Raw genomic sequence first — 18625 nt, 5'->3', positions numbered from 1 at the left:
ATTTAGAATTGACTTTGGCTTCATGAATCATAAAGTCTGCTTATCAGCAATGTGTCTTACTTCATAATCTTGATTAGAAATTCATAATTTATTATGTCAAAGACTTGTTGGAAACTATCTTGAGTCAGATCTTGATTTAAAAAGGTTAACCCATATAATCCTGGTTAACGTCTTTTGACTATGAAGTTCTAGAATCTTCTGAAAGATTTTAACTTCAGAATAACCTGGTTAGCTAGATTGAAAAGGTTAACATGATGAACTTATTCAAAGTTTCCAGATTAGTTATCAGAGTCAGAAAATATAGAAGTATCAAGATCAAATGTTTGGGATTCAGAAGGGAAATAAGTATATCAAAATCGTGTCCACTCCTTTGTCCCTTTGTCATCAATCAAAAATATAAATAGAAAGATAAAGACAAAGTATAAACACAAAAGAATCCTCATTTCATTCAAATTGAAAAAGAAATACAGAAGAAAAAATTTTAAGCATAAAAATAAGAAAATAACAAGTTTTTAAAAGTAGGTTTCTAAGAAGGGGGTGACTATAACACCCTGTTTTCCTTATTAGATATTTTACTATATTTTATTTGTTTGAATTATGTATTTTAATGATTTATGATATTGTTTGGTGCTAGTGGGATGTGAGTCCTTAGTTAGAGACATGGTAATTTAATTATTAGATGAATAAAATATTTAGAATTATTTTATTAAGTAAATTAATAATTATGTTATATTATTTAGTGAAAATAAGAAAGTAGATTAATTAGAATCTCTCTCTCCTTATATATATATATATATATATATATATATATATATATATATATATATATATATATATATATATATATATATATATATATATATATATATATATATATATATATATATATATATATATATATATATATATATATATATATATATATATATATATATATATATATATAAGAGGTTAGTTGGAATCATGATATTAAATAAAATAATAGTTTATATAATTATTTAATTAAAATAAAAAATAGATGTGTAGAGAAAATAAGGGCAAGGTAGTCATTTTGAGAGTAAGTTGGGGGTTGAGATGGTAAAGCCTAATTAAAAGGGAATAAGTTATTAGGATGAGAGAGAAGTGAGAAGAGACACTTTTCATTTTGTACGTGAAAAGTTGAAAAGTAGAAGAAAGTTAGGGCAAAGAAAGACTTAAGAGGAGCACCATTGTTAGAGCTTGAGAAGTATTTTTGCAGGAGAAAATATAAGGTAAGGGTGGGAAATTGCTTCAATAACGAGGGTATATGCATGAAGGGTTGGGTAGAAGAGTCATTAAACTCCAATAAGGCATTTGGGATTTTACTAAATTCTGAATTTTTATGAAATATGGATGTTATCTGGTGCAATTATTGATGATTTTCGTGCACTATGTGTGGCTGTATTTTCTATTTTGAGTGTTGGGATAATTTCACCATTCTTGAGAGTTTCGAAGGTTTATAGAATTGGTAAAGTTATGAATTATATGATTTAATTGATGCCAATGTGTGATAAATCATAAATTTTATGTTTTAATCACTGGATAAATGTTGAGTTTCGAATTATGAGATCAGATTTTTTTACGAAATCGAAATTGGAGGTCTGAAAGGCCTCCAACCACGAAAAATAAGTTTCTAGGTTGTTCTTCGAACCTGTAACCGGTTACCGAACTAAGTGTAACCGGTTAGCACTTAAAAAATAGGTTTCTGAGCTGTTTTCGAGCTCGTAATCGGTTACGGGTTTGAGCGTAACTGATTACCATTGTTACGTGAAAATTTGAGAAATTGAAAACGATGTAACTTGAGCTTCGTAACTCCGTTTGATGCGTGGTTCGAAGCACTAGAAAGCTAAAACATAGTAATATCTCATGATGATGCCTTGAGATTCTGAGTATGATATATTTAACATTAAATTAATTGGTAATGCATTATTGTTGTAGATGCCTTAGTTGTTATATGGATGTTGTTTATGTGAAAGTTTATAATTGCCAGTTTTCTGCGTTTTGTTGGTTGTTGGCTACTATTAGCTGTTGTATGATGTTATTTTAATGTCATTTATTGATTTATCATGATTTTAATCGGTATGATGCAATAATTGATGAACGATGAATATATGTCAATGATAAATGATTGATTAAACATGAATAATTATTGTGTGACAATAATGTTGTTATGTCGGTGTTGCTATAATGATGTTATTAAGATAATTATGTTGATGTTGTTGTGTTGGTATTTTTATGATGCTATAATGATATGAACATGATGAAATTATGTTGATGATGTGGTGCTGATGTTGGCATACACGGTCGAGAGTGGACCGATGTGTATGTGTTGATGATATAGTTATTGTTTCATGTTGGGAGTCATGCATCCATGTTGTCGGAACTTTGGTTCTATTCATTTGGTGAGCCTCGATCCTATGGTGATGGATCGGGTGTGAGTAACTAATTCCTATTATGGGGTATTCGTGAAGCGTTACCTATGGTGATGGTAGCGATTTTGGTGTGCTTTGGTGTCGCTACACAAAAAATGCTCAAATCATAGAGACACCACCGAATTTTATTTATTCCGAAAAATGGAAGAAAGGGAAATAATCGATAAAACCCTCTAAAAAATAAAATTGGTCTCGACCCCAAATTAGGATTCAGAAGTCGGTTATGCAATGGGAAGGTATTAGCACCCCTCACATCCATCGTACTCGATGGGAACCATCTAAGTTGTCTACGTGAAATGGGTATTTATCTTATCTTAATGCTTACTTAACTATCGGGGAAAAGGGGAAAATGATTGGTTTTTTAATTATTGTGCTCACCAAAGATTTTGGCCCTTGTGCCTACGTATCATTCATCATGAAATGAAGAATCAGAGCTCCGTAGTTCATAGTAGAAAATGATTGTTTGTTGGTTATTTTTTAGTGAACAGTGTTAAAGTTGACGTTCTAGCGATTAAACGTTGCTTATATGCTCATAGATGTAAGACTTAAGCATTTCTATGTTTGTGGTAGAAAGGACGCGCTTGGGTCCCATTCTAGTAGTTAAACATTTACTTTTATGCTCGTGCATGGGAGGCTTAAGCGTCATCCGTATCACGGTAGAACGGAAGAAACATGTCCTTTTGTGAAAATATTTTTGGAATGATGCCCTAAGATGCAAAAAGAGTTTGATGAGTTGATGTTGATTTTAGGTTTTGAAAATAGATTGTTTTTTTAATTAAAATTGTACTAAAGACTATGGGCAGAGATGAATATTTCTGACAACCAAGTCAAGTGTCTTGTGTCCAAAATACTCAGAGTAAGGGTATGAAAGCTCAACTCTTAGTCATTATCCACCACTTAAGGCTTGTGGTACACAATTTTATTCGTATTTTTATTATATTTTGAATTTGATTAAGAAAATGCCGCTTGACGTTAGATCAAGGATTTATTGCTTATTGATTTTGAAATGATGTGAGATATACATGGATATTTATAAGGAAATAAGGCAATAAATAAAGGGTCTCATTGTAAGGTAGCTCAAGAGAAAATCTTGTGTGTGCAAAGTGGTCTAAGCTAACAAGTGGATAATGGGCTTAAGAACAGGTCTCCCTAGGGTTGTGCCATGAATATCATTCTTACAATAAAATACTGCAAGTCACTAATGAAATTCCAAGTCATAGCAATAGGTCAAGAATCATGATCCAAGGTCCAAATGCAAGGGTCCTAATGAGTCCTCTAAGTCCAACAATAGGTCACAAATGAATACATCTTTTTGGTCTTTTTATTTTATCATGTTTTTGTTCTTTTTAGTTATGCAAAACAAGAAGGAAAGTGACAATAAACAAATGACAATAAGATAAGGATGCATGGAATAAATACAATGATGTTGAAAATGAGAATAAAGTGCTTGTTAACCTAATGTTTTAGTATAAATAGACACACATTCTTTCACAAAGGGGACCAATTAGAAACAATTTTAACACACATGGAGAACCAATTACATAGAATTTTAGACGAGTCCCACAGAGTCCCAAACACAAACATTATTTCTCAAATATTATAACCTATTATAGTGGTTTACCTATTTTATGATCTGCACGACGTAACATTCATATGATGAATTGTCGGTCAAGTTAAAATAGAGTATTATAAATTAAAACACCAATATGATTATATGATATCATCACATGCCTTTCTAATGTCTTTAAGGCCTATGCATATTTCTTCAGATTCTTTTTTTTCTTTCAAACATATCTTTGTTTATCCATATATACTCGAATGAAGCATATTTCATTACTTAATTTGAAACTTGAAATATATTTTTCAAAATGATTTTAACTTTATCATTTTAACACACCAAATTTTTGCCTTACATCTACACTACACACTCACTTTTTTTCATTAAAAGATCTAACACACTCACTGATATAGGAAAAAAAACCTTAAGAACAAACATGGTCAACACAACGAGATTCACATCACCATTAAATTACTCCATCACCAACATCTTAAACCACAATTGATTCAAACAGTCATCATCACCATAACACAAAAGCAGAAAACTCAACCTGCATAAATGGCTCCGCCCCATAATCTGCATCACTCCCAATCTATCCTTCCATAATCAATATACACAAACCTTACTCCCATTTACTAATCACAAACTTCATATACAGAGTACAAATCAAAAAACCTCACAACAATAAAATCCTTGCAGAAAAAGAGAATTACAAACTGAAAAATGAGAAAGAAGAAGAGCAAGAAAACTTCGGAGTTGAAAAGGAGAATCGAAACCACCACACCGAGGTCATCGTGCACAACGCTGGTCATCAGCTCTTCCATTCAAATCTTCGGCCACCACTTCCATCCTCGTCAAAGTCGCGAAACGCACCGACCACTCCTCTCTCCGGAAACGCACAAACCACTGCACCCTACCACCAAAAAGAATGTGACGCCTCCGCCGACCATCACACACACATCAAGTCACATAAGCAGGAGTATGTTTCCTCTCATCACGTCACTGCATAGTCGGCATCGTCGATCTACTCCAACATGGTATGAAGCAATCCTTTCACTTTGATTTTCCTGAATCACAAGTTTTTATTATTGATCTCCTTTTTATGTTGTTGTTGATCGAGAGAGAGGTTGGGTGGAATAGAAAGGAATCACAATGAAGTTTGTGTTGTTGAAATATGGGGAAATGATATGGTTACTTGAAATCAAGATCATATAGAGTATATTTGTTTGTGTTATTTGTTAGGAACATAAAAGAAGAAATAGGAAGGAGTAAGACAAAGAATCAAGGAACAGAGAGGAAGATAATACATTGCTCTCTCTGTCAATTTATTTTTCTATTTTTTATTTTGATATTTTCTCAAACAAACTTTTCTCCGCCCTGGTGCGTTGATATGTTTTCATAAATAAAATCAACTAACACACAACATTTTATAGACGAACTACAGTACTCTGATTCCTCATTGCACTTGAGGATACGTAGGCACAGAGCTTTGAAATATTGATGAGTACAATAACAAAATATCTCTTTTTCCTCCTTTTATGATTGAATCTTTCTTTTAAATAATAAAAATAGTTCTATGTAAATAAATAAATAAGTAATTAGGAAAACATCCATTAAATAAACATTCACCCTTAGAAATAGAGAAGGTTCTCGTTGAGTATAACAGGGGTGAAGGATACCTAACACCTTCCCCTCGCTTAACCGACTCCCGAACCCACATTCGGTTGCGATGACCGTCTTATTCTTTCCCTTAGTTTTTTCTCATTATTTACCTTGCTCCTCAGGAACGAATAAAATATGGTTGCGACTCTATAAGTTTTCCCGCTGCAACAAATGGAGACTCTGCTAGGGACTTGTACTTCCCTAAAGAGAGTACATTCCACCCTCTAGTTCTAGGGCTTGCTTGTTTGTGTTTATTTTATTTTATTTTATTTATTTACTTTTATTGATTTTATCATTTATGTTTTATTTTTATATATATGTATCATGTTTGGGTTATTATTTGTGTGAAGCTAAAACCCAAGCTTGGAGGAAAATTGTAGGCTAGGACGTAGACCCGATGTACCAACCGGTGAAATGCCACATCTCTTAGAGGTATAAGGATTACACTCAAAATATATCCCCCAAATTTGTCTTCATTGTAGGGCTATCCCCTCATGGTGCTGACAATTTAGATGTGGTTCATGACTCTGAAAGCCTTTATCTAGAACATGTTTCACCCAAGGTGACCTTATGCTAGTCAATCCGTAAGATCGATACTAAGGTCCCACCTAGATGAGACTTATCCTTAAGGTTCACCTTGGTAGGGCTAGACCCTCATCTTGGTGAAACTCTAGGTATAGTTCATGACTCAAGGACTCTTTATTTTCAGATTTTAGATTTTACATGTGAGGGGATTGGGTAGTAAAGACTTAGAACCAGCCTATCATAGGGAGCCATCCCGTAGGTTGTTATATCAGCATCCTATCCCTAAACCCCTATATGGGTTCCCATACCTTTCATTATCCCTATATGTAAGGAGTCATCCTAAATAAGGTGTCCTTATATTTGACATTATCCTTAAACCCATATGTGAGTTCTCATATGTGTCAGTATCCATATATGCATGTGACACCTTGCATTGCATTTCCAAAAAAAAACTTTTAGCATGTCTAATAAGAAAAAAAAATGTTTTTCATGCATCTCCATACATGCACCTAGAAACCATACCTCATCCACCTTCACCGACCTTCCTCCAATTGTTATCTTGCTAGCAGACTTCCTGATACTCATAAACGAACTCGAATGATGTCTTAAGAAACAATGGAGGGACTCAAGAAGGGAAAGTACCATTGAAGAGAGAAGCAAACCATTCACCATGCCAGCCGCAGGCTTACCTAATGGCTCAAATGCAACAATCTTGGATTATGCACCCGCAACAAAATCTACGGCGGTATCCTTGCTAGCAACAAACTTATGCGCCTCATCAGTCACGAGGTCATTGTGTCCTACCATGGAAAAGAGGCTTGGAAATAAATTGGATCCTATACCAAAGTCTTATGGTCAATTGTTGAAGCCCTTACCCATAGGTGCCCTAGTGGAACTACAACCACACGATCCTCCTCCTCATCCATATCCTCCTAGTTATGACGAGAACTCTCGATGAACACAAAGTCCAAGACCTGATCGACAACAAGCAGTTGGCTTTCAAAGGAGGAGTCTCATTGATCAAAGGTCACCCCTTACTTTGACAAAGTACAAGAACATTAAGAAGCATCTCCTAAAATTTAATGGCTTAACAAGGAAGCTCATCCCTAGGATCAATAGACTTTATCATTTCCAGTTATAATTTCTTTCTTGCTAAGTTTTGTTTGTTGCTTAAAGTTGTACTCTTTGAAATGTAATTTTAATAAAAACAAGCATGCATGCTTTTGGAATAAATCCATTCGTTTTTACTCTTTCTAATGCCATCATAAAAAAATATAGAAAAGTCAACACCTTTTCTTCTCACTTTTTAACAAACTTAAGAGGAGAAAGAATGATGTAAATAAAATAACTGAATTTGCTGACGCTTGCTTTTATTAGTAAGACCTTGCTGACGATGTAAGGCATTGTTTCACTTCTCAAACACTTGAGAAATAAGGAGATAATCTATAATCAACCCCCTTGAGGAAGTCGGTGTTTCTTTTTCTATTCATAGAAACCCTTAATCTTAACCAGGGGCAGGGTAATTTTCTTAATTAAGTCAATGATGCATTCTGATCTCAAGAGAATTAGTCCATCTAATCACACTGATAAGAGGTTCAAGCATATCTTCTTCCTCGCACACATTATCCAACATCGTGGAAGTAGTGAAAGAATAAAGCTCACAATAGTTGTTCTCTTACACTGTTAGCATGGCAATCATGACTTTCAAAATCAAAAGCAAATATCACAAGAGTTGTTTAAAAAACCGCTAAGTTAGAAAGAGAAAACTTAAAAATTTGACTTAGGAAAAATCTAGGGCATTATGTTTCAAAAAGAGCCTGCTAAGTCAAAAACTAAAAAAGAGTTTACTTAGGCAAAATACGATTATTGGATGCGGTCGAAATATGATTATTGGATGCGGGAACATCCACAACCTATTATGAGGGGCTTCTCACTTCCAAGAAAGGACTTAAGGGATACCTCCCTATAGGTTCATAATAATGGACGACATCCCAAGATAATAAATGTGTACATACGACCTTAAAAAATCCATCACAAAATCTACTATGTATATGCTCGAAGGATAGTAAAGATTATGTCTTTACCTAACCTATCCACATAATGAGCAATAGTGAGTCCAAGGAAAATACGGGGTTGCATATCCATTCTTTTACTTATATTGATAGGTATGAAGAACACTGTAAAAAAAAAAGAGAATTGTAAACTAGATTCAAGTACACATTATTCTAATATCATAAATCTCACAATTATAATCGTCACTTACTTGATCGTCATATTCTTTGGAAGAACACCCCATCATCGGATAAAAATCAGAGACTGTCAATACTACGGATGTTTGCAGTTTGATTTGTGCGGTTTTGACGCTAAAAGTCATCCGAACCGCAAGAGAAAAAGCGTACGGATTGATTTGATTCGATTGACTTTTAGAAATAAAACCGGACTAAACCATATTGGTTTGGTTTGACTCGATTGGTTTGGTCTTTTACAATTTTTTTATTGAGTCATACATACACCTATAGATGACAACATAACTTTGTATTTAGTCATTCATACACTACCAATTAACAATAAAACTGATTATATTTGGACAACAACCTCTCATTTAATATATAAAAAGAAAATTAGACAAAAGTGAAATAATAAACATAAAACAATAGCATAAAACAATATCAAAAATATTAAAAGGAAACAAAAAATAGAGGAGATGAGAGATTAGTGAAGATGAAAAAAAAAGAACATAAGAGAAGAGATATTAGAGAAGAAGAGATGTGATAAAAACGAAATTGTGAGAGAGAACAGTGGCATAAAAATGAGAAGATGAAAAAGAAAGAATATAAGAGAGTAGAGATTAGAGAAGAAGATGCAAGATGTATTTGACAAAGAAGACGTGATACTGCCCTATGAGAGATTTGAGAATGCTGAAATTGAAACCCTAAGTGTGAGAAAGAAAAAGTCATTTGTAATCGTAAGGCTAAGGCATAATAGGTTTAGGTTTGGGTTGGATGTGACTTAAGTGAAATTTGGGTTGTAACATAATGCAGTTTAATTTAGTTTAGTTCGATTTGTAAAATATAAATCGCAAATCAAACCAAACCCAACCGCACAGTTTTATTAAAATATTGCTCAAATACATCCGAACCAAATGCAATTTTTTATGATTTTCAATTTGATTTGATTTATGATTTTCTATTTGATTGATTCGGTTTTAAACACCTCTAATCAATACCAAAATTTCTTATAATATTTATCATCATCTAGAACACCTAAAGAAAAAAAGTCCTAGCATATCACCTACATTTTTAAGTTGTATGGAATGTCAAAAAAAACTCAATTTTATACGGAAGAAATCAATCACATTGCATAAAATATATTCAAGGGATTCTCGGAGGGTGTCCGGGAGGAACAGTGGCACAGGACACCAGTTTTTTTTCAGGGGCATCCATTTTGTGTTTTATATATATATATATATATATATATATATATATAATATATATATATATATATATATATATATATATATATATATATATATATATATAATAAAAGAATTAACCTTGGATTCATTCACATATGACATATCATATATAATATATAATAATAATAAAGTAACTATTAATATATTAAAATCATTCTCATTTTGTACCAAAAAAATATTTCCATAAATTATGTCAAAAAAAATATTTTCATAAATTGTGTCAAAAAAAAATCTTCACATAAATGTGATTCACTATAAGAATAGAAAATCTAAAATTAGTCAAAATGACATTAGACTTTTAACATTTTGGCGGAAAAAAACTTTTTTAGTACCTATCTCCTTCGTCCCCTTTCTTCTATCTACATTTGAGGAGATCCCTTATCGACTATGTGAGTATATTTTCTTTATCGATTATGTTGGTTATAATTTTATCAATTTGTTATATTATGCTATTGTACACGTTTTGTAGTTTGGTTAGTTAGTTTCTTTATTAATGCATATTTCATATGTTGATACTTTTTTGTATCTACAATAGAGATGTGGGTTTGTTTTGGTCGTTGGGGCATCTAGTTGAGGTTTAGAGTCAAGCCAACAATAAAAAATCCAGTGTTATTGTTTAGTAACTTATTACTATTATTTATTCATTATATTTATAGGTTTATTGTTTGCGTTTTTTGAGTTGTTGAAATGTTGTATAGAAAACAACTTTCTGGTCATCAAAAGCAAAAAAGAAAGAAACAAATTGAAATTGTTGTAAAATCTTAAATGGCGTTTTAGATGAATTTTTATGAGAATATTTTTGGATTTTATTTTTGGATTTTTCTTTAATATTGAAAGACTTAAGTCATTTTCTGATTAGAACTTGAAATTGTCTGGCATAAATCTTGAAACTTATTTGAAACATGACAATTCTTATGATCTTGATGGTGAAATTTTATATGAAGAATTAAAAGTCATCATAGAGATTTTAAGAGTTGAATTAAAATCTAATTTTATGATATTAAGTTCTCTTTTCAAAATTAGAATTGCTAAAATCTTATTTGTGATTGACATTTCGCATATTAGATTAAATAATCTTGCTTTGATTTCAATTGAAGAAGGTTTTTAAAAAATCTTGATTTTGATCCGATTATTGGTGATTTTGCAGCAAAAAGTGTTAGGAGGATGATATTCAAAGCTTAATAGCTGAATGTTGCATCTAGCATGGGAATTGGAATGCTACTAATATATATTCAAATTGATAGATATATTATAACTACTTTTGTCATAATTTTATTGTAGTTTTGATTTGATTTAAACTTTTCAATATTAATGTAATTTTTTACAATTATATATTTATGATTATATGATTTATAAATCTAGTAAAAAAAATTATGAATTAAGAAAAAGGACATCAAAATCATAATTTCGACGGAGTACTCAAAATTTCGGGACAGTCCTGATGATATCTGTACACTTAACACAGTATATAAATACAGGTTTGATTATTTTGTTATTAGTTTCTCTCCACAAATTAAAAGAAAAGCTACTTAAAATATATTTTGTAATTTGTTTGATACACTATTTTTCAGATTTCTGATAACAGTCCTCATTGCTTTGAGGGCAGTAGAAAATGTGGTAGAACTAACAATTGTGTGACAGTTTTGTATTTTTCGATCGGTGGGGTAACTCTTAATTCAATATGCTTACAAAGCATGTCATATTTTGTTTGTAAGGGTTGTTATACCTTCTACTTTCATTAATGATTAATACAATTTTTCTCATAAATAAATCAACAGTGAACTTAATTGTCTTTTTGCTAATGTCCAGTTCAAGCACGTTTCTCGCTCTTAATCTTTTCGTTATCTTCTCAACCCTGTCTCTCGACTGAATTGGTTAATGTCAACAAAAACAAGCAGAAGAGAAATTTTCATTTCCAACCGTATGGCCCATGTTGTGGTTTGTTGCTCTTGTCCCCTTGTAAATCAAACCAACCAAAACAATAATGCAACTCCAGCGTAAAGAATAAGACATCTTTATGCCTTCTACTCATCATAGATTTTCTCACTTTTAACTATTATTTACATGCCCACATGCTCATTTCATGATGCATCTAATGTTTTCTTACTATTATTGCAAGTTACTAGTACTACCTGGTGCCAGTGTGGAAAGGATAATTTACTTTTCTGATGATGGTATTCTAGACCAAAACATTAAAATATAAGATCAAGTAGTGATTCCTGCTATGAAGAAGAACAACATTAGTTGGCCACCGTGTTATGATTATAGGAAAATATACTTCACAGATATTGGATGCTTAACTAGAAAGAAAAGACAAGAATGAATTAAAGATGGTAAAAAGGAAACTTGTAAAATTAATATGAAAATATCATGCATAGATGCTTTCAAAAGAAAAAGGTAAACCCAATAGAAACCCCTCAATAAAATACTAAAAATATCAAACAAATAGTACTAGTATGTTTCCTTATGATTATTCAATTACTACAGCTGGCTGGCTGTACCAAAATCAATGCATAATGCGTTCCTTCCAATGCCTCATCTCACCAATTTGGTGGTTTCTAAAAAAATCATATACGTGGAGCCACTGTCAACATATATTATCTTTTTTGGTTCCAATTTTTCACAAAATGTTAGTCGCCATCTCATCGTTCCATGCCGTATCAATCTCAATTCCATAAAGTTGAAGTGGAAAAAAAATTCAACCTGAAATGCGGAGAACCGGTTAACCTCAATTATGAAATTGGTATAATCATCTATCAAGCAAGTGTTTATCAATAGTATTAGTGCTAACCCATGAAAAAGTTTTTGCTACTAAAATGCAGAGTTGAGTCACAACCAACACCAAGATTCAGATCAATATGTCGGAAATAAGAGCTGATTTATCAATAATGCAATATTGACTGAACTGAAGAAAGCATAGATAAAATTTCTATTCTTTTTCACCTAAAATAAAATTGATCATATACCTTGATTGAGGTTTGAAGCTAAACATTTCTAGCCCTGCTTATCTATCTTCTTGGGTTATCAACAGACATAAATTTTATAATGATACTCAACAGAGGGGAGGGCTCATACCTATAGCCCAAAGCACCTAGTTCAGCTTGACATTTTTGCAGAGCATTGAGATAGATGTAGGGTTTAAACAAAAGTTTGTGACCACGACATTGAACATTTTGATGTTCTATGAATGCAAGCAACTATATTTGAATGCTGCATTCTCAATATTTAATTGCGGTTATCTGCAATATTCACGACCACGGTCACAACCGCAACTAAAAACCTTCCATACAATTGCTACAAGCATGTGTTTGGTTGAGAGGTGGACAACTGCCACTGTGATTTACCACCATAATTTGGGTGTTTTTCAAACACATCACACCTCTGAGATTGAATGTCCTTTTTTTTGTTCTGGCCACATACAACGGACAAGTTGAGTGCTACTCAGTTTCAATGGAAACTAGGATCACATCTCATAATCCAACTCTTCCTGCAAGATATATCCTTCTTCCCTCATCAAACCAAGCAAACCTTCCAGCAATGCATAAATCTCATCAGACATTTCATTTGACATGTCCTTGGCAATAAACTCTAGTAACCTTCCATTCGTTTCAATCCAGCTACTTCCCCTGATTTTCTGCAATCCAATTTTATCCATCATTTCCCTAATCTTACCAGCTTCTCCCCATCTCCCAGCACGTGAATACAAATTTGCCATAATTATGTAATTCCCTGTATTTTCAGGCTCAATCTCAAACAAATGATCACAAACAAACTTTCCCATTTCCACGTCCCCGTAGATAGAAGCTCCATGCAGCAGAGCACCCCAAACTTTAGCAGTTGGCTCAACTGGCATCTCAGAAATGAACTTTGCTGCTTCCGAGAGCTTTCCAGCTCGACTAAGAACACCAACCATGCAGGCATAGTGCTCCACCACAGGTTGAATCCCACATCTTGAAGGCATGTCATTGAAGACATTCCAAGCTTCATGCACCAGCCCGGAATGAGCGCAAGCTGTCAACACAGAAGTTAATGTCACTGGGTCCGGCTGAATTCCTCTATCTAGCATCTGATCAAACAGACCAAGTGCCAAACTAGCATCTCCATGGGCAGCATAAGCAGATATAATTGCAGTCCAAATTATCAAGCTCCTGCTCCGCGATTGATCAAAAACCCGCCTTGCAACGTGAATAAACCCCAATTTTGCATAAGTGTCAACAATGGCAGTTGCTACATATATACTTCGGTCATAACTTCTTCTGACTGCATAACCATGTAACTCTTTCACCCCTCGAAGGTTTGAGAAACACGAAAACAAAGGAAAAATGCTGGCTAGTGTAACAGCATTTGGCTTCAATTTCAAACCAAATCCCTGCATTTCTCTAACCAAATCCAACGCCCCTTCAAACTGGTTATTCTGAACCATACCCGAAACCACAGCATTCCAAGTGCTCAATCCAGGGTTTTCCATTCCCTTTAAAACATCCAAAGCCTTGTCTACAAACCCATTAATCATATACCCAGAAATAATCGATCCATAACTAACCTCATCCTTTTCACTCATTTCATCAAACAACTCACGAGCATAATCCAAACATCCGCACTTTGCATACATAGCAACTACAGCATTATGAAGCAACACATCCGTCTCAATTCCATTATCCTTCAAAAATTGATGAACTTTCATTCCAAATGAAAGATCCTTTGATTGTCCACACGCCTGCATCACACTACCAATAGTAACTGCATTTGGTACAATCCCTTTGCCTTCCACACCTAACATCTCCAAGTATAATCTCTTGCATTCTTGGTATAATCCACTCTGAGAATAACCACCAATCATGGAGTTCCATGTCACGATATCTCTATCTGTCATTTCATCAAACACCTTCCTCGCCATTTCAGTCCTACCGCACCTGCAATAACACATGACCAACGCGTTGAGAACGAAAACATCTGAGTCGAATCCGCGGCAAAGAACAAAACAGTGAATCCCTTCTGCTGATTTATGAGACGACGAAGAAGACGAGGGTAGTGCCTTCAAGATGCAGGTTACGGTGAAGTTATCGGGAGATACACCTGTGTCCGTGGAGGAAACGAACGATGCAAAGAGGTTAACCGCGTCGTTGAAGAAGGAGTTGGAGGAGTAAGCGATGAGCATGGCGTTCCAGGAGAATGTGTTTTTATGGGGAATTTTGTCGAACACGTTGCGAGCTTCTGGTGTGAGGTTACATTTGGAGTAGAAGGTGATGAGCTTTGAGGCGAGGAAATTGTCGGGTATGATGGAGAATGGGAAGAGGCGCGCATGGAGCTGTTTTCCTTGACGGACGAGGCGGTGGTTGGTGCAGTGTTGAATGGTGGAGCCATAGGCGGCGACGTCGAGTCCTCCGCCGAGGGTTTTAAAGAGGTTTCTGTAGGGGGTGGGTTGTGTTTGAAATTGAACGTTAAGCGCCACCGCATTACGGATCTTCATTTCATCATTGTGGGAATTTTGGGTTGAATTTTGAATAACTAAGATTCAAATGGTTAAAACAAAAAAAATGATTACTTTTTTTTAATAAATTATTTTTATTAGTTCTTGTACATTTGTCATATGAGAAAAACAAATTCTTGCCTAAAAGAAAAAGTAAATTCTGATTTTGAATTCATTATGTTACCTTGCTAATTAATAAATGTAATGCTTAGATGAAAATCAATTTGTTAAAATCGAAGGATTACTTGAGTGGTAATATCAGCATAAAGACTTAAGTGTTAAAATGTAATTCAAATTTAAGTAGTTAGTTACATTTTATTTAAGTGTTATTTAAGTTTAGACTGCATTTGAGTTTCATTTTAGATTTGAATTTGTATATAATCTGAATTTACATTCAGTTAGAATTATAATTCTTTTCTTCCATCACCTTCTTCATCTTCAACTATGTGCATCAATAATTGGTATCTAGAGCTTCGATTTAGATTCAGAAACGAGAAACACAAGTGTACGTGAGACGTGTGTGATTGATTCTGCTCATTTAATTCACAGTGAATTGAAGATCTAAATCGAAACAGAATCACATTTCTTGATTTTGAGGAATTGGGAAACACGAGTGCTGGTGAGTTTCTTGAGTGAATTTGCACAAGAACGAAGATGAACGGTGGAAACGGTAGCTTGAACATAAAACTTCCAGTCTTTGATGGGAATAATTGGCATCGATGGATGATTCAGATGCATTTGTTATTTGCCGCTCAAGATGTTCTTGATCTCGCCAATGAGGGTTATACAACTGTTGCAACAGATGCAACTGAAGCACAAAGAAACATGCATGGAGAAATAAGGAAGAAAGATCAAAAGACTTTGTTCTATATCCATCAATGTGTGGATTTGAACGTGTTTAAGAAGATTGTTGATTCAACAACAGCGAAGGTTGTGTGGGACACACTGGTATGTTGCTATAGTGTGATGCGTTAGTGAAGAAGGTGAAGCTTCAGTCTCTACGTAAGCAGTATGAGAATCTCAACATGAAAAATAATGAGAAGGTACCTGATTACATCTACAGAGTGATTCTAATCATAAATGAAATGAAATCTTATAGAGAGACTCTCATTGAACAAGTAATCATTGAAAAGGTATTGAGATTACTTACTCCTTTGTTTGATTACATTGTTGTAGTAATTGAACACTTTAAGGACCTTAGCATCATGATAATTGAAGAGATGCAAAGTATTCTAGAGGCACAAGAGTTGTGTCTGATTGAGAGAAACTCTAAAAGAGAGGTAGAGTAGACTCTAAAAGCATCTTCTTGTATGAAGAATCAAAATCAGTCTTGGTCAGAGGCCAAAAAGAGACATGGTGGTGGTTATCAGAAGTCAAAAGTATCAAACTTTGATAAGAAGAAACATCATAAGGGAAAGGAGTAGTTTCACAATCGTTATCTTCTTTTATCTCATGTTCCACCGTTTTAGGTTGATCAATTCCTTTTTCGGGTTCTTTGAGAATATCTTGTGAAGATGCACCTATATCATGAAAAGAAACACCTTTCCCAATATTTCTCGGATAAGATTCATCAAAAGTGATGTGTACCAACTCTTCAACAACAAGTAATCTTTTGTTATAAACCCTATAAGCTTTGCTAGATTGAGAGTATCCAAGGAAGATACCTTCATCGTCTTTCACATCAAACATACCAAGATTATCCTTTCCATTATTCAAAACAAAACATTTATATCTGAAAACGTGAAGATGTGATAAATTAGGTTTTCTACCTTTAGTAGTTCATAAGGAGTTTTGTCTAAAATGGGATGTATTAGTATCCTATTTAAGACATGACATGTCGTGCTAATGGCATCTGCTTAGAAATACTTAGGTAGATTATGTGAGGGCAAATATGACTAGTCCTTATTTTAATGATGTCAAACCTTTCTAATCGCCCATAACGTGTACTTTGGACAATATCATCATATCATAGAATGCATTCATCCTCTAACATGTTCAAAATATAGGTTAAACGTGTCCAGGCATATATGAGCATATCATAGAGATGAATCATGAACTTGATCATAGTAAATATCCTAGGTTCATAAGAGATCGGTTTAAATTGGTCAAAACACATCTCAAAACTCATTTTGGGGAGTTTAAGACCTGTGAGTTGACTCATGACTCGTAGCGTAACTCTCGGGTCTGAGCAGGTCGAGTCACAAGTATACTCAATGACTCAGAGCGTATCTTTCTGTTCTAAATAGGTTGAGCCACAAGTCGACTCAATCCTGGGAAAACTGAATGAGTCGACTCATCCACAGGTTGCATCGACTCAATGCCTATTTTCATTTGACAGCAGCTTACACACTTAACCGTGTTCCATCCAAAAAGGTTGAGAAGACACCATATGAGATATGGAGTGGTAAGAAACCACATATGTCTTACATGAAGATTTGGGGTTGTGAAGTTTATGTGAAACGACAAATTTCAACTAAGCTTGAGCCCAAATCTGACAAATGCTTATTTGTGGGATATCCTAAAGAAACAAGAGGGTATTACTTCTACAATCCTTCTGAGGGAAAAGTGTTTGTCGTTTGAATTGGAGTTTTCCTAGAAAAGGATTTTATTTCCAAAGGAATCAGTGGGAGGAAAGTAGAGCTTGAAGAAATTCAAGAATCATAAAGCATTGATACATCTATGGAGGAATTAGAGCAGGAAACACAAGTAGTTGTGGAAGAGCAACCTGCTCAAGTATAACAAGACCAGTGTAGGTCAAGCATGATAGGTCACCTACCTGAGAGATATGGATATCTCATAACTAATAAAGGTGATGTATTACTCATGGATCAAGATGATATTGTGACCTCCCAAGAGGCCATAACTGGTCCTGAGTCTGAGAAGTGGCTAGAAGCCATGAAATTTGAAATGGATTCCATGTACACAAACCAGGTTTAGACCTTGATAGAGCCTCCTATAGGATTTAACCCTATAGGATGCAAGTGGGTCTTCAAAAAGAAGACTGACATGGAGGGTAAGGTACATACCTATAGGGCAAGACTAGTTGCAAAAGGTTATAAACAAATTCATGGGGTTGACTACGATGAAACCTTTTCACTAGTTGCAATGCTTAAATCTGTTCGGATTTTACTTGCTATCGCTGCATATCATGATTATGAAATATGGCAGATGGATGTCAAAACTGCTTTCCTTAATGGGAATCTTCTTGAGGATGTGTACATGACATAGCCTGAAGGATTTGACATACCAGGAGAAGCCCAAAAGATATGTAAGTTACAAAGATCAATCTATAGATTGAAGCAAGCTTCCAGAAGCTGGAATCTTCATTTTGATGAAACAGTAAAACAATACAGATTTATCAAGAGTGAAGATGAGTCTTGTGTCTACAAGAAGGTTAGTGGGAGAATGATCGTCTTCCTGGTATTATATGTAGATGACATATTACTCATTGGAAATGATGTCCCTACCCTACAACAAGTAAAGTC

General features: G+C 34.2%; 1 protein-coding gene across 1 annotated transcript; it reads right to left on the bottom strand.

The window, feature by feature from the left end:
* Positions 1–11897: 11897 nt before the first annotated feature.
* LOC127093713 (pentatricopeptide repeat-containing protein At2g37310) lies at positions 11898–15242 on the bottom strand. Its single transcript, XM_051032626.1, has 2 exons — positions 12746–15242; positions 11898–12373 (listed from the first exon to the last, which is right to left on the bottom strand). The coding sequence occupies exon 1, from the start codon at positions 15138–15140 to the stop codon at positions 13134–13136; it is 2007 nt and encodes a 668-aa protein (XP_050888583.1). The 5' UTR covers positions 15141–15242; the 3' UTR covers positions 11898–12373; positions 12746–13133.
* Positions 15243–18625: the final 3383 nt, after the last annotated feature.

This window comes from Lathyrus oleraceus, chromosome 6 (assembly GCF_024323335.1).
Source record: "Lathyrus oleraceus cultivar Zhongwan6 chromosome 6, CAAS_Psat_ZW6_1.0, whole genome shotgun sequence".
In the NCBI taxonomy this organism is placed as follows: Eukaryota; Viridiplantae; Streptophyta; class Magnoliopsida; order Fabales; family Fabaceae; genus Lathyrus; species Lathyrus oleraceus.
Note: the sequence above shows the minus strand (reverse complement) of the source record. Positions and strands in the feature narration are given on the sequence as shown.

What these genes read in the sequence shown, in the direction of transcription:
- LOC127093713 (XM_051032626.1), bottom strand. Translation starts at nt 15,140, where the DNA reads ATGAAGATCCGTAATGCGGTGGCGCTTAACGTTCAATTTCAAACACAA.